At 35.3% G+C, this 13,879-nt stretch overlaps 1 protein-coding gene across 1 annotated transcript in view; it reads right to left on the bottom strand.

The window, feature by feature from the left end:
• The window catches only part of GNAT3 (G protein subunit alpha transducin 3), a 52,585-nt gene that overhangs the window by 15,953 nt on the left and 22,753 nt on the right, over window positions 1-13,879 (bottom strand). The window contains exons 3-4 of the mRNA XM_040260739.1: window positions 11,450-11,591; window positions 4,247-4,404 (exon numbers count right to left, since the gene is read on the bottom strand). Coding sequence (XP_040116673.1) covers window positions 4,247-4,404; window positions 11,450-11,591 — 300 coding nt within the window. The remainder of the gene's footprint in view (window positions 1-4,246; window positions 4,405-11,449; window positions 11,592-13,879) is intronic.

The following is a 13,879-nucleotide window of genomic DNA, read 5'->3' as shown; positions in this document are numbered from 1 at the left end:
GTGACAAATTTGCATCTAAAATACTCATTTTAATAAACATATAGAATTTGGGTGCTCAAGCCTGTGGTCTACAACTTAAAATAAGCCAGAGGCCTGAAATACCTATAGTTCAAATCACTTAAAAAATATCATTCTTTTCCTAATCATGTAAAAATAGCATCTTTTTTAGTGAAGTCCATGTTGAATCTTAAAGCATGTAGAGTTTGTTGCACACTAGACAGCCCCAATCAGCAAACTGCAAAGTATTAATAAAAATCTTTCCTGCTCTCACGATGCTTTTCTGTAAGTTTGCTAGTACTGATTGTGGAGGGCGAAGTGTTATGTCACCAACATTCCCTGATCAGGACTCATCCCTTTATTGACCTCAACTAAAAGAGTCTTTAGGTTTGACAGAAAATCAAATGTCTCATTTCCAGAAAAATTGGATGAATAGATTAATAGGTACATGAATGGATAGATGGAATGAAGGAAGGAAAGGAAGAGAGAGGGGGAAGAAAGAGAAAGAGAGAGGAAGGAAAAGAAATACAATTGCACTACAGAATGTATACGAAGTAAGCTGGATGTGGTATCAATCTGACATTAATTTTAGTTTAAAATATTAATGTAATTAAGTATTAAAAAAAAGACCTGCTGTTAATTTTTGGAAGAAAGCAATCGAGGTTCAGCTAATTTAGTAAGCTTTCACTTAATTTTCACTTTAAGAATCCATAAAGGCAAAAAAGTTAGCATTTACATTGTTTTTAAAAAATGTTGTAAGAAAACTTTCTTAGACACAGAGGGAGGAAGTCAACTTTCTTCTTATTTTCTAATGTTCTTTGCAAATTGATCTGGGTAGTTAAAAATCACTGCATTACTGGCAACACTCACAAAATTGGTGCAGAGATTTATAGATTTGTTTAACTTGAAGAACGGACACATTTTTAATATGAAACTGAAATGTAATAGTCTCACTGTAAAATATATTTTGTCAAAACAAAGAAAGAAAGCTAACATTAAGGGAAGTCTAAGAAAAACAGTAAAATGTCATTTTTTTTGCCCATTTGGGGTATGCAGTATGTAATTATTTTTGATATCAAAGAGCAAAGAATTTGGTAAACATAATGTAATATAATTGCAAACTTATTTCTGACATTATTTTAAGGGAAAATGTCTAACCAATAATGTGTATCTAAAATGAAATATATTAAAATTACAAGTATCGACCTATCTTTCTCTTCGTCCTTCTCCAGAACTTTGCTAAGCAACATTTTATAGGAATATTCCACAATTCAGTTTCTGATTAATTGTGACTGCCTTTTTCAATGATTCATGTCAAAAGCAATGTTTTCTATACCATAGAGTAATATTAAACCATTGTTTATGTAATCAAAGGGCGATACCCATTCTCTATGTCATCAGAGAGATAAGAATAGGACTTTCCTCCAAGGGTAATATGTCCATTGGATTTTGGATTTTAAATGAACATGAATGAGCAATCACAGAGGACTTTTGTTTCTGTTATGTTTTCCTAGAATTTATATGGTTTGTTTTCTCGCCATAATCCTTCTTATTATGCTTAAAATCTGAAGTATCATGAAAGTTTTTTTTTTATTCTGTCCTCAAAAACTTTTCTTTTGTTTAACCTTAACTTTTATTTTTTAAGTACATCTAGTATGTTCTGTTGGGAGTCCATCAGAAGAACTGCATATATACCCATTCACACATTCATTTGCAGGGAGAGAAATATAGAATATGTACTTACATTATATTTGTATGCATGTGCACACATGCTTACAGGCATGTAACTGTGGGACAGGTCGGGAACCATTTACTAAAATGGATATTTAAAATCATTTTAATGATGAAGTTATAAATACTGTTACAACCTCCTATTGCTTATGGCTAAAAATTTCTAACTGGTTGATATTATTGTGAAAATTAGATAATCTTGCTTGAGATTCCAAAAGAATCCCACTATATACAAACATTCCTCAAATCAATACGTTACTTTCTTCTGAAATTCTGTATCATGCCTATCAAACCAGGGGAGACAAAGCACATGTCATTAATAAGGTTATTGTAGAAGATGATTTTGGTAACTTGGTTAGAAATGAAGTGAGTATTCCACACGTCAACATGCATGTCACCAGTTTGTGTTCATCTAGAGCTTGGTGGCAAGAATACTCAGAAGAACTATACAAAAAAGATCTTCATGACCCAGATAATCACGATGGTGTGATCACTCACCTACAGACAGACATCCTGGAATGTGAAGTCAAGTGGGCCTTAGGAAGCATCACTATGAACAAAGATAATGGAGGTGATGGAATTCCAGTTGAGCTATTTCAAATCCTGAGAGATGATGCTGTGAAAGTGCTGCACTCAATATGCCAGCAAATTTGGAAAACTCAGCAGTGGCCACAGGACTGGAAAAGGTCAGTTTTCATTCCAATCCCAAAGAAAGGCAATGCCAAAGAATGCCCAAACTACTACACAATTGCACTCATCTCACACGCTAGTAAAGTAATGCTCCAAATTCTCCAAGACAGACTTCAACAATACGTCAACCATGAACTTCCAGATGTTCAACATGGTTTTAGAAAAGGCAGAGGAACCACAGATCAAATTGCCAACATCTGCTGAATCATGGAAAAAGCAAGAGAGTTCCAGAAAAACATCTATTTCTGCTTTATTGACTATGCCAAAGCCTTTTGGGAATACCAGACCACCTGACCTGCCTCTTGAAAAATCTGTATGCAGAGCAGGAAGCAACAGTTAGAACTGGACATGGAACAACAGACTGGTTCCAAATAGGAAAAGGAGTACATCAAGGCTGTATATTGTCAACCTGCTTATTTAAATTATATGCAGAATACATCATGAGAAACGCTGGGCTGGAAGAAGCACAAGCTGGAATCAAGATTGCCGGGAGGACTATCAGTAACCTCAGATATGCAGATGACACCACCCTTATGGCAGAAAGTGAAGAAGAACTAAAGAGCCTCTTGATGAAAGAGTAGAGTAAAAAAGTTGGCTTAAATCTCAACATTCAGAAAACTAAGATCATGGCATCCGGTCCCATCACTTCATGGCAAATAAATGGGGAAAAAGTGGATGACTTTATTCTGGGGGGCTCCAAAATCACTACAGATGGTAACTGCAGCCATGAAATTAAAAGACTCTTGCTCCTTAGAAGAAAAATTATGACCAACCTAGATAGCATATTAAAAAGCAGAGACATTACTTTGTCAACAAGGGTCCATCTAGTCAAAGCTATACTTTTTCCAGTAGTCATGTATGGATGTGAGAGTTGGAATATAAAGAAAGCTGAGCACCGAAGAATTGATGCTTTTGAACTGTGGTATTCGAGAAGACTCTTGAGAGTCCCTTGGACTGCAAGGAGATCCATCCAGTCCATCCTAAAGGAAATCAGTCCTGAATATTCACTGGAAGGACTGATGCTGAAGCTGTGACTCCAATACTTTGGCCACCTGATGCGAAGAGCTGACTCATTTGAGAAACCCTGATGTTGGGAAAGATTGAAGGTGAGAGAAGGATATGACAAGAGGATGAGATGGTTGGATGGCATCACCGACCCAATGGACATGAGTTTGAGTAAACTCTGGGAGTTGTTGACGGACAGGGAGGCCTGGCATGCTGCACTTCATAGGGTTGCCAAGAGTCGGACACATGTGAGTGACTGGACTGGATTGAACTGAACTGAGCTTGGTGCGTAATGAGTATATGTGTGTTTGTGCATGGGTGCACATGTACGCTCAGTTACTAAGTCATGTCTGACCCTTTGCAGCCCCATGGACTTTAGCCAGGCTCCTGTCCATGGGATTTTTCAGGCAAGAATCCTGGAGGGGGTTGCCATTTCCTCCTCCAAGGGACATTCCTGACCCAAATATCAAACCCGCATTTCCTGCTTGGCAGGCAGATTCTTTACCACTGAGCCACCTGAGAAGCCCACATAATGATTAAATTTTTCTAATTGGGAGAAAATATTACAACATATATATCTTTTCAGACATATATTAATAGTTTCAAAATTAGTTATTTAAAATGCTTCCATGGTTATGTTTTTTACATATTTATATAATCTTGCTCTTTTTTCTTTCCTTTCATTTACTTGTTATTTTAGCATGATAAAAATGTAAAACTATTTACTTTTGTCATTTGTGATTGCAAATGCAGAGTATACAGAGTTACAATTTTTAAATGTAAATGTTTCAACTACAGTTCCTTTTAGAATGCATTTACTTACTATCCTGCTGAGTCATTGAGCTGATATTCAGATGCCCTTTCAAAGCAGGCCTGAATTCCTGGATCTCTCCACAGTCGTTTTATTACCTCAGCCAATTCAGGTGTCATGCTGCCATCTTCCAGGGTATTTGCCATCACACAAAGCTGTCGTTGGTCTTCCTGCAGCATTGTTTTTGTCAGAAGGATAAAAATGTGTTGTTACTTAAACTCACAAATTCTTTTGTTTTCCAAAAGATCATTTTAATTTGATGATTTTTACTTTAGCAGCAATTTCATTGAAAATCTATTCACTATGAAGTGAAGTGAAGTGAAAGTAGCTCAGTCATGTTGGATTCTTTGCCACCCCGTTGACTGGTACAGTCCATGGAATTCTCCAGGACAGAATACTGTGTTGGTTAGCCTTTTCCTTCTCCTGGGGATCTTCCTAACCCAGGGATCAAACCCAGGTCTCTCGCATTGCAGGCAGATTCTTTACCAGCTGAGCCACAAGGGAAGCCCATTGTGTCTTTAGGTTAATAGAACACAAGTATCTTATAATAAAACTTCTGGCTTATGTCCACAAAGCGAAAACTGTGAAATATTACATGATGAAATTAAGATATTTGGTATTTATCACTGACTTCTAAATATGGTGGAAAAAGGGATAACAGTATTTTGGTGTAAGTCCACTGAGCTTCTAGAGAACCAGAATGCTAGTATCAAATAGCAACAAGTCTAATCTAATCGAGTACATTGTATTCCTTTGATCATGGCCATATATTTTCCAGGAAATAAAAATACCAAGTAAGAGAGTACAAATGGAAATCAAAACTCAGTACTCTAAAATTATAGTTTAGAAATATATTGTTGCTATTTACCATCACATACCTCTTTGTAATCATAAAAATTCCAATGGTAAACATTTTGATCCACATAAAGTTTTTGAACATCACTGTAGGTGTTGTCATGAGCATGATTTTAGGGCAAATTAATAGAGTAGAGCTGAGATTTCATTAGGAAGAGAAAAGAAGGGAAGAAAGTAAAGGAAAGAACAAAAGAGGAAAAGGAGAAAAGAAAACCAAGTATTGTGTCATTCCTGATGGGATATTTGGAGGTGACAAGGGCAAAAGGAAGTTTGAGTAAATAACATAGTCCACAGTTTACTTAAACTAATGATCTAAACTGGTTTATGACTAAAAAAATTTCGTTAAGAATGTGGGTTTCAGAATGATTCAATTATTGGCCGTGATGCTAGACCAGACAAATGGAGAAATCTAGGTTCAAATCTTGGTTGTCAGATTCCAAAGCCCATATTCTTTTTGCTGACTCTTTTTCGTGCATATTTTCATAACAACTCGCATGACATTTAGCACATGTGATAATATCTCACACAATCCTTACAACAGAGTAACATAGACACTATATTTTCTCTGTCTAACAAACGAGGAAACTAAAACTTGGAGGTAAATTTGCCAAATCAATAAAGATGTAAGCATCAAAAAAAAGAGTCAAACCTAAACATGTTTTCTGCAAAAATTAGGTGGCTACTAGTGAAGTATGTCCAACAAGATCCTGCTGCCTTTCTGATACAACTCAATTTATTACTTGAAATTGATGATAGGCTTGTGTCACCATTTTACTAAAAATCTGCTCTTTGTATAAAAAAACGAAGGGTGTCTGTAACACTGTTAAAGAAAGGCTCGTTAAGACTAAAAACTTCATTTTATCTTTCTTCACAATCCAATTTTACTGCTAAGCCAAACTGATTAGATGACCGTTAGGCCACACATTTTAACTGGCCCAAATCAAAGGCTTTGACCTGTCGTTTTATTGTGTCAACACAAGATGAACTTTAAAATCCTTCCTCCAGATCAGTTGGATATGACAGGAAACTGCAATTAGTGAAATATGACCAGTCACTTTTGCTGGCATCATTCTATTTGCCTTTTTCCACATTAAAGTGCCATTAAGAACAAATGATGCAATGAAATAGTTGCTTAAACAATATTGTACTTAAAGGGGGAAAAAAAAAATTACATCCCTTATAAGCTTTACAAACCAAGCTGTTATGTACTCTTTCATTCTTTTAAATATATACCATTTGTTAATTTAAATATTCTTTATTTGTAGAGGTGTCATGAATATAGTCTCAACTTGAACATTTAAATGTCAGAAAGTCCTCTTGGTCATCATTTACTATGAGCTATGGGCAAAACACTCAATCAATTTGGTTTTTGTCTTTGGAGATCTTTTATATTTTAGTGCAGGGCTTCCCAGGTGGAGCCACTGGTAAAGAACCTGCCTGTCAGTGAGGCAGAAGCAAGAGAGGAGGGTTCGATCCCTGAGTCATGAAGATCCCCTGGAGGAGGGCATGGCAACCCACTCCAGTATTCTTTCCTGAAGAATCCCATGGACAGAGAAGCCTGGCAGGCTACAGTCTATGGGGTTGCAAAAAGTCGGACATGACTAAAGCTGCATGCAGAGGTAAAGTTGACGGTGGTGATTTTCATACCAGACTACACATTGTTTCCACGTGGGGCACTTTAAAAAAAAAATTGATACCAGGACCCCCAACTCAAATAAAATGAATCTGAATTTCTGGGTATCAGAGTCTGCAAAGGTAGGTTTAAAAATCTCCCAGGTCATTCAAATGTGCAGCCTGAGCTGAAAATTCCTTGCAACATTTTTTTTAAGCCATAAATAATATCTTATTAGACATACTGCAATTCAATTCTTGAAGTTTTTCTACAGTTATGATAATTAGGGAGCTTTCTAGGTGGCTTTAGTGGTAAAGAACCCGCCTGCCAGTGCAGCAGACACTCATTCCCTGAGTTGTGAAGATCCCTTGGAGGAGGGTATGGCAACCCACTCCAGTATTCTTGCCTGGAGAATCCCATGGACAGAGGAGCCTGGGGGACCATAGTCCACAGGGTTGCAAAGAGTTGGACGTAACTGAAGTGACTTAACATACATATAAATTTGGTCTCTTTAATTATCATGTTTAGGGGATTGGTCCCACCAATGAAATTTGAATTTTTGAAATACATCACACCAAAATTAACAGCTGTATGAGAAATTATCTTTATATCAGAGTCAAATGGATTGAACCGTTAACTCCTACCGATTATCTTAATCCCATCAAACTCAATAAAAAATTCCAAATTCCTTACTGTGGTTCTATGTTTTTAGCCATGTCCTCCTTTCTAATTTTATTTCCTCTCTCCTCCTTACCCCACTACAATCCTGTGCTTTTGTCCCTCTTTCCTCAAGACCCACTGGACTCCTCACTATTCCTTGAACTCACCAAGCCCCCATTTCAAAGCTTTTGAGAATGGCTGATCTCTTCACGCCTTTTCTGTGACTCACTACCTACTTCATTCAGATCTCTTCGAATATACCACCACCTCAAGGATGGCTTCCTTAACACCCCTTTCATTCTTATACTTCCTCCCCCTTAACTGTCTTGATTTTTCTTCATAGTATACTTATTACTACCTGTATGCACAATTCTTTACATATTTTATGTTAGATTATAAGTATATATAGGCAGAAATTTTTTTTTGTTTTTACATCCTTAAAACCAAGAACAGAACCTAACACATAGTATACATCCTTGAAATATTGTTGAATGAATGAATCAATAAAATGAATATACTAATTAGCTCAGATCTGATCTAGATAAATTTAAGGGATGTTTAATCATTTTCCAAATATTAATAATTCACTGCAGGGTTGAGTGGCATCCTAAATAAATTTTATTTCCCTATCACGTATTTGGAAAAGTTTGGGAATTATGGTGGTTCTAGAAAAACTCATTTTCTTTACGTTGGGTAGCTCTAGAACTATGTTGCATAGAAAGTGAAATATGTTTCCTCAGTAAGTTTTTCAGACTTTCTTCATCAATATTAGGAACCTCAGATGAACCTAGAACCTTGTGTAACTCACTGTGAACCCTAGAATCATATTTTGAAAGATTATGGAAAAAATACAGCAGGGAAGGAAAAGATATCATAGCCTAATAATTTCCAGAAATGTTCAGTTTAAAATGCCAAGTTTTAATTACAGGATTTTTCAGAAGCTTTGCTTACAAATATTGTTTGTGAATTTCCTAAAACTTGTTACAGTGCATATGTATCCCAAACTTATTTGATTTTAGAGCTTTTATCATTGACCATCTTGAGTAATCAGTGTTCTTTACTTCAGATTATAGGATTCACTTCAGAGGGTGCTTTGTCAAAGATGGTCACCACACCCACAATGTGTGTTGCAATTTTCAGCATTGTTTCAGTCAGTCTAGTGACTGTTTTAGATTTCTAAAATAGAATATAGCAATATTGAGAAACAATAAGTAAATGCCTTTATTATTTCCCTGTTTTGTTTCTTCAACTTTACCATCTTTAAAAGCTTTTGAAAGAGCTGATGCTTTATAACTACTTGGTCAACACCACTTTTTCTTCTCTAGTGGGCAAATACCATTTCCATCTCGCTTATGGCTGATTCTTCAGTATATTCCTAGTGTCCAGTTAGTTGTCTGCCAAATAAATAATAGTTTAGTGAAAAACAACTTTTCAAATGATATTGGATGTATACTTCAATACATAAATGTTAACGAGCCTATATTCATTGTGATTATTAGAAAGTAATAATATCTGATACTGGGAGCTTATATGCTTTCATAATGAGAGTTTGTGTGGATTTATTATTCTTGCTTCCTCTTGTAATAGTCATTGTCATTTGATGACGAAAGCTAACACTTTGTGGATAAAAAACCTGAAACAAGTATCTTGTCCAAAGTTGCAGAACCAGTGACCAGTAAAGCTTATGTATATTTTCTGTTAGAAATCTTTCTCTTTTTGAATGGCAATCTGTGTGGTGAGGTATAAATGGTTATGTAAAAATATATATACTGTATATATAAGTTGGAAGCTAAATTGAGAGTCACAGGACACCAGAACTGTGAAAGCCACACTTACATGCTTAGCAATTAATCTGTCAAACAAATAGTCTGAGTCAGAGAGTATATTAATCTCAAAATCAAATACTGAAGAAGAATGTGATTGAAATTGCTATAATCTACATTAATTGAAATAAAAGTATGAGCTATGTAGTACCTGACAACTGTGATGCTTGATACTTGAGGACATAGTTACTCCTGAGAAGTTATGTCAGTTGTTTAGTGCTGCTTAAGTTACTCTGTTTACACCATTTAATGTACAGTTTGAATAAATGACATTTCTTTTTATTTTGTAGTTAGCATAATGGCAGCAATGTACAGAGTCTGTTTTCATTCCACCTTCATGCCAGATAATTAAGAGTTTTAACCAACACATTCCAGGTCTTTAGTGATGACTGCTATCTGATTTGCAAACATTGGGCTTCATGAAGCAAAAAATATAATTAACTATCAGTAGGCAAGGTTGTGACACAAATACATGGAATATTACACATGCAAACTGGCTAAATCGTTCTCAGAGGAATGTAGAAGGAACACCTGTTCTAAGAACTGTTATTGTTTAAAAGAAATAAAAGAAAAGAAATAGTCCTAATTCTTAAAAATATTTTTACAAAATTCCTTGCACAGGGAAAAGCACTATAACAGAAGCCAGGAGAATTGAGTTTTGCCCTAAACTCTAGTTATTTAATGCAGGCCAAATTGCTAATCCTCTTTGGCCCTTCTTCTTATTATTTTTTTTTACATAAGGGATTATTTCAAGTTGTCTCTTAATGGTCAGTTTAAAATCCTAGGTGCTTAGAAAAGCCAGGGTCTGAGTAGTAACTGAACTATAAATGAACACTAACTACATCACAGAATAATAAAGACTAAAACGATATTAGCATTCAGCTCCTTCAAGTTCGCCCTTCACATATGACGAAAACTGTAACCTGGAGAAATATTATCTTTAACCTAGTGGAGCCAAGTTGTCAGGAAGCTAAAAATGGAAGGAACACCCAGCAGAAATCCTGACTCTGCTTTACAGTCTGCCCCAAGGACATGCGGAGCATTTCCCTGCTCTCTGCTGGACCAAAGGGGATTTTGGGACATGAAAGAAGTATTTTTCTTTTCATCCTAATGACTGCCAAGAGTCATTTACATGGTTTAACCTTAAACTTCTCCAGAGGAGGGGAGAGCACAAGTATCACTGTCTTCTCTATACCTACTATATCATTCCTCTCTATGTTCATTGTTAGTATGTGAAGGTGAAATTTGTTCAGTTGTATCTGACTCTTTGCTACCCCATGGACTATACAATCCATGGAATTCTCCAGGCCAGAATACTGGGCTGAGTAGCCTTTCCCTTCTCCTGGGGATTTTCCCAACCCAGGGATTGAACCCAGGTCTCCCACATTACAGGCAGATTCTTTACTAGCTGAGCCACTTGTTAGCATAACAAGGTACCTAAAAATTACACTGGGAACAGTTTTGTTGACATCATCCAGAGGCACTCAGCTGCTCCCAGAGAGAATAAAGGGAAATGGGTGAGTTCTTCCTATAGATTGTATACAGTCTGTTTCAGGATATGATTAACTACCATTCTTTGCATAATACTATAGGTTTCATTTGCTAACTAAAATAGTTTTATATGTTGGCACATAAATTGTTTTCAAGTAGGCAAAATTTTTATGCATTTTAACATAAAATCTTATATATTATAAAATATAAAAAAGAAGACAAATGAAACTATCTGCTACCTTGTAAACAAATAATGACTGAGTATATTTATTATGCAAACATTTTCTCATACAATTTTGAATTTTTTTAAAAAATTAACTTTATAAAATAATCATTTCTTTGTGCCACATAGTTGTAATTATCATTGAACATTATTGATAGTTGTTGTGTTGTTACTAAAAATAAAATCTCCATGAAATGGCTCATAATTAAAATTAATATAGAGATATTACAGTTTGGTTTTATGGACTAGACTCTTGTATTTAGCAAATATAAGTATTTATATTTGATATAGTGTATTATTTGATACTGGGCTTTCCTGGTGGCTGATTGAGTTCTAGGAAAACAGTTATTGTTGAGTAAGATGAGAGCACACAGTCAAAAGGAAAGTTCCATTTAAAGGAAAATAGGAAATCTTACACTAAACAGAATTAATACTTGCAAATTCATGTTTTATATTCTTAATTTTTGGTGTAGATTAATACTATAGATCTATAAGGTCCCACTGTTTTATGGTTCAAACTCCGCTATAGCTGTCGTTATTTGCATACTTACTGCACTTCTAGGATTTACATAATCAATCTCCAGGGTTGCCATGGCTTTCACAATAGCTAGGATGGATTGCAATGTATTACTGTAAATTACTGCTTTGAACTCCATGCATTCTTGTTCACTGTAACCGTTCTTATGGATGATCCTATAATTTAAACATGAAAAGCTTTCATCAGTTGAATAGTTGATTTTTTCTAATATTAAACACATCAATAATAATTTGCTTGCATAAAATTATAGTATACATTTTTGTTAAAAACAGAAGAATGTTACCCATGCATATGATAAATGGGAACAATTTTGTGGCTTTGAGTTTTTATTTTCATTGGGATTTAATGTAATATTTTCTTTCTGAGCTCCTAAGCTAAATACAAAGAGGACTTAATGATTTGCTCTAGATAAACTACAATTTAAAATGGGTAAATCATGAGCTTTTTACTGAGCAAGATTATTTCTTTCTGAGAGAAAGATTGTCCAGATTCCCAGGACAAAGATATACACAGAGTTCTGAAACGTTTTTTAGTGTTTATAACATGATGTCTAGAGGAAATGAAGTAATTTACTATAGCATCCACATCTTTTCCTATCACTTAAGACACACAGGAAAAATAGGAGTGCCTGCTTTCTATTTATAACAGTAACAAAAGCATCCTTTTAAATGGTGGTAATTACCTTCTGTTCAATCCCTTGTCACTGTTCCATGTGTGTACGTGCAACTGAGTTCTCAAAGTTGAAATGCCTAGATATTTAACTTGGCTGAACTCTTCTTTCCCTTCCACTCATTCAATCAGAACTCAATTTTATTACTAGTGTTGGAATACACACCTATTAAAAGGGTCTCTGTCTATGCTAATCACTTTATTACATTTCTATTGCATAATATATTCTCGTTGTTGTTTTTTGTTTTAAATTGCTTTTAAAATGAACTGCATGTTCATTAGGCATCATTTAGATGAGAGATGACTAGGGATTTGTGTTGCATCCATACACACAGAGGCTTTAGTATAGGGAGTAAAAAGAATACAAATGCCTCCAAAGACATTAAAACCTTCAAATGCAAATACTCTTAGTGAAAAGAGTAAAGGCAGTACCTATAATTATTATTTATTGTTTTTAATATTTGATTGGCAATATTGGCTGTATTTATATTCAATACTTCAAGCATGGCCATATTTGTCCTACTGTATTAAACAATTAACTTAGGTGATTAAGACAGTCAATTAAAGACTACAGAGAAAAAACAGTAAAATGTTTTTATGGATACATTAAGAATAAGTTCAGGAAAGAAATCCCAGTTCTCTGTCAAAAATTAAAATTAGAATATTACTTTAATTATTAAATTTAAATGGCAATTATAAATAAACCTGGGGGCATTTAGGTTTTTTTCCTGGAACAAGTTCTTATCTCTGTCCTTTTTTCATGGAATAAGAAATACCTGTCACCAAGCAAATTAACAGCAAAGTTAACAAAATCCAGCTGTAGTGGGACTTGAGCAACACTGCTTTTCTAGGGGCTGCAATTACTGCAATTACTGTGAGACAGAACTCTCCATCTGCAAGTTCATTCCTAGATCTGCTCAAATTAATAAGCATTTACTAGGCATTATCGGCAACATATTTCAAACACCGAAGAGAATGAATGAAGTATAAAAGTCCTTCCTCCCTAAAAACATAGACCAGTGCTCTATTGTCCCATACAGTAGCCACATGTTAATTAAAATTAAATAAAATTTAAAAGTTAGCTCCTCAGTCACATTAGCCACATATGGAGAACACAGATGTAATAATATTCCTGTCATCACACAATGTGCTATTGGAGAGTACTAGATTACAGGAAGGTAGGACATGAAATCCTATTTTTGTACAGTATGATAATGTATAGCAAAAATACTAGCAGGTGGAATGAACTAGAAAAAGTGATCAACCCAACTGGGAGAGGTGGTAAGGGATCAGGGAGGATCATCAGCAGGGATGATCAGTTAATCTTTCAGGGATAAATGGTTATTTCCAGAGAGTCAAAAGGAAAAAGAACACTTTGAGCAGAAGAATCAGTGTGACCAAATAGATGCTTACAATCATCAAGCTTTCAGTATGTGCCAAACGTTATTTTAAGTGCTTATGCGTCATTTTGTTTCTTGCAATAAGTCAATAAAAGTAGGTATCAATAAAAGTTATCACCTACATTTCAAGGTAGAAACAAAGGCATAAATACATAAAGATGCTGTCCCTGACTTATTCCATTAATGGGTGGTACAGCTGGTCAACACACACAGCCTGATTTCAGAGCCTGCGATCTTAGCCACTAAGCTATATTGCCACCCATGGTATGCTAGTCCATAGCACTGTGTAAGTTCAGCATTTCTGAGGCAGAAAGGATGGGGAGGGATTATGGGATATTAGGATGAAGAGATAGGCAAGAGTTGGATTCTGAAAT

Source organism: Oryx dammah, unplaced genomic scaffold (assembly GCF_014754425.2).
Source record: "Oryx dammah isolate SB20612 unplaced genomic scaffold, SCBI_Odam_1.1 HiC_scaffold_18, whole genome shotgun sequence".
NCBI lineage: Eukaryota > Metazoa > Chordata > Mammalia > Artiodactyla > Bovidae > Oryx > Oryx dammah.
The sequence above is the reverse complement of the archived record's forward strand: the minus strand, read 5'-3'. Positions and strand labels throughout refer to the sequence as shown.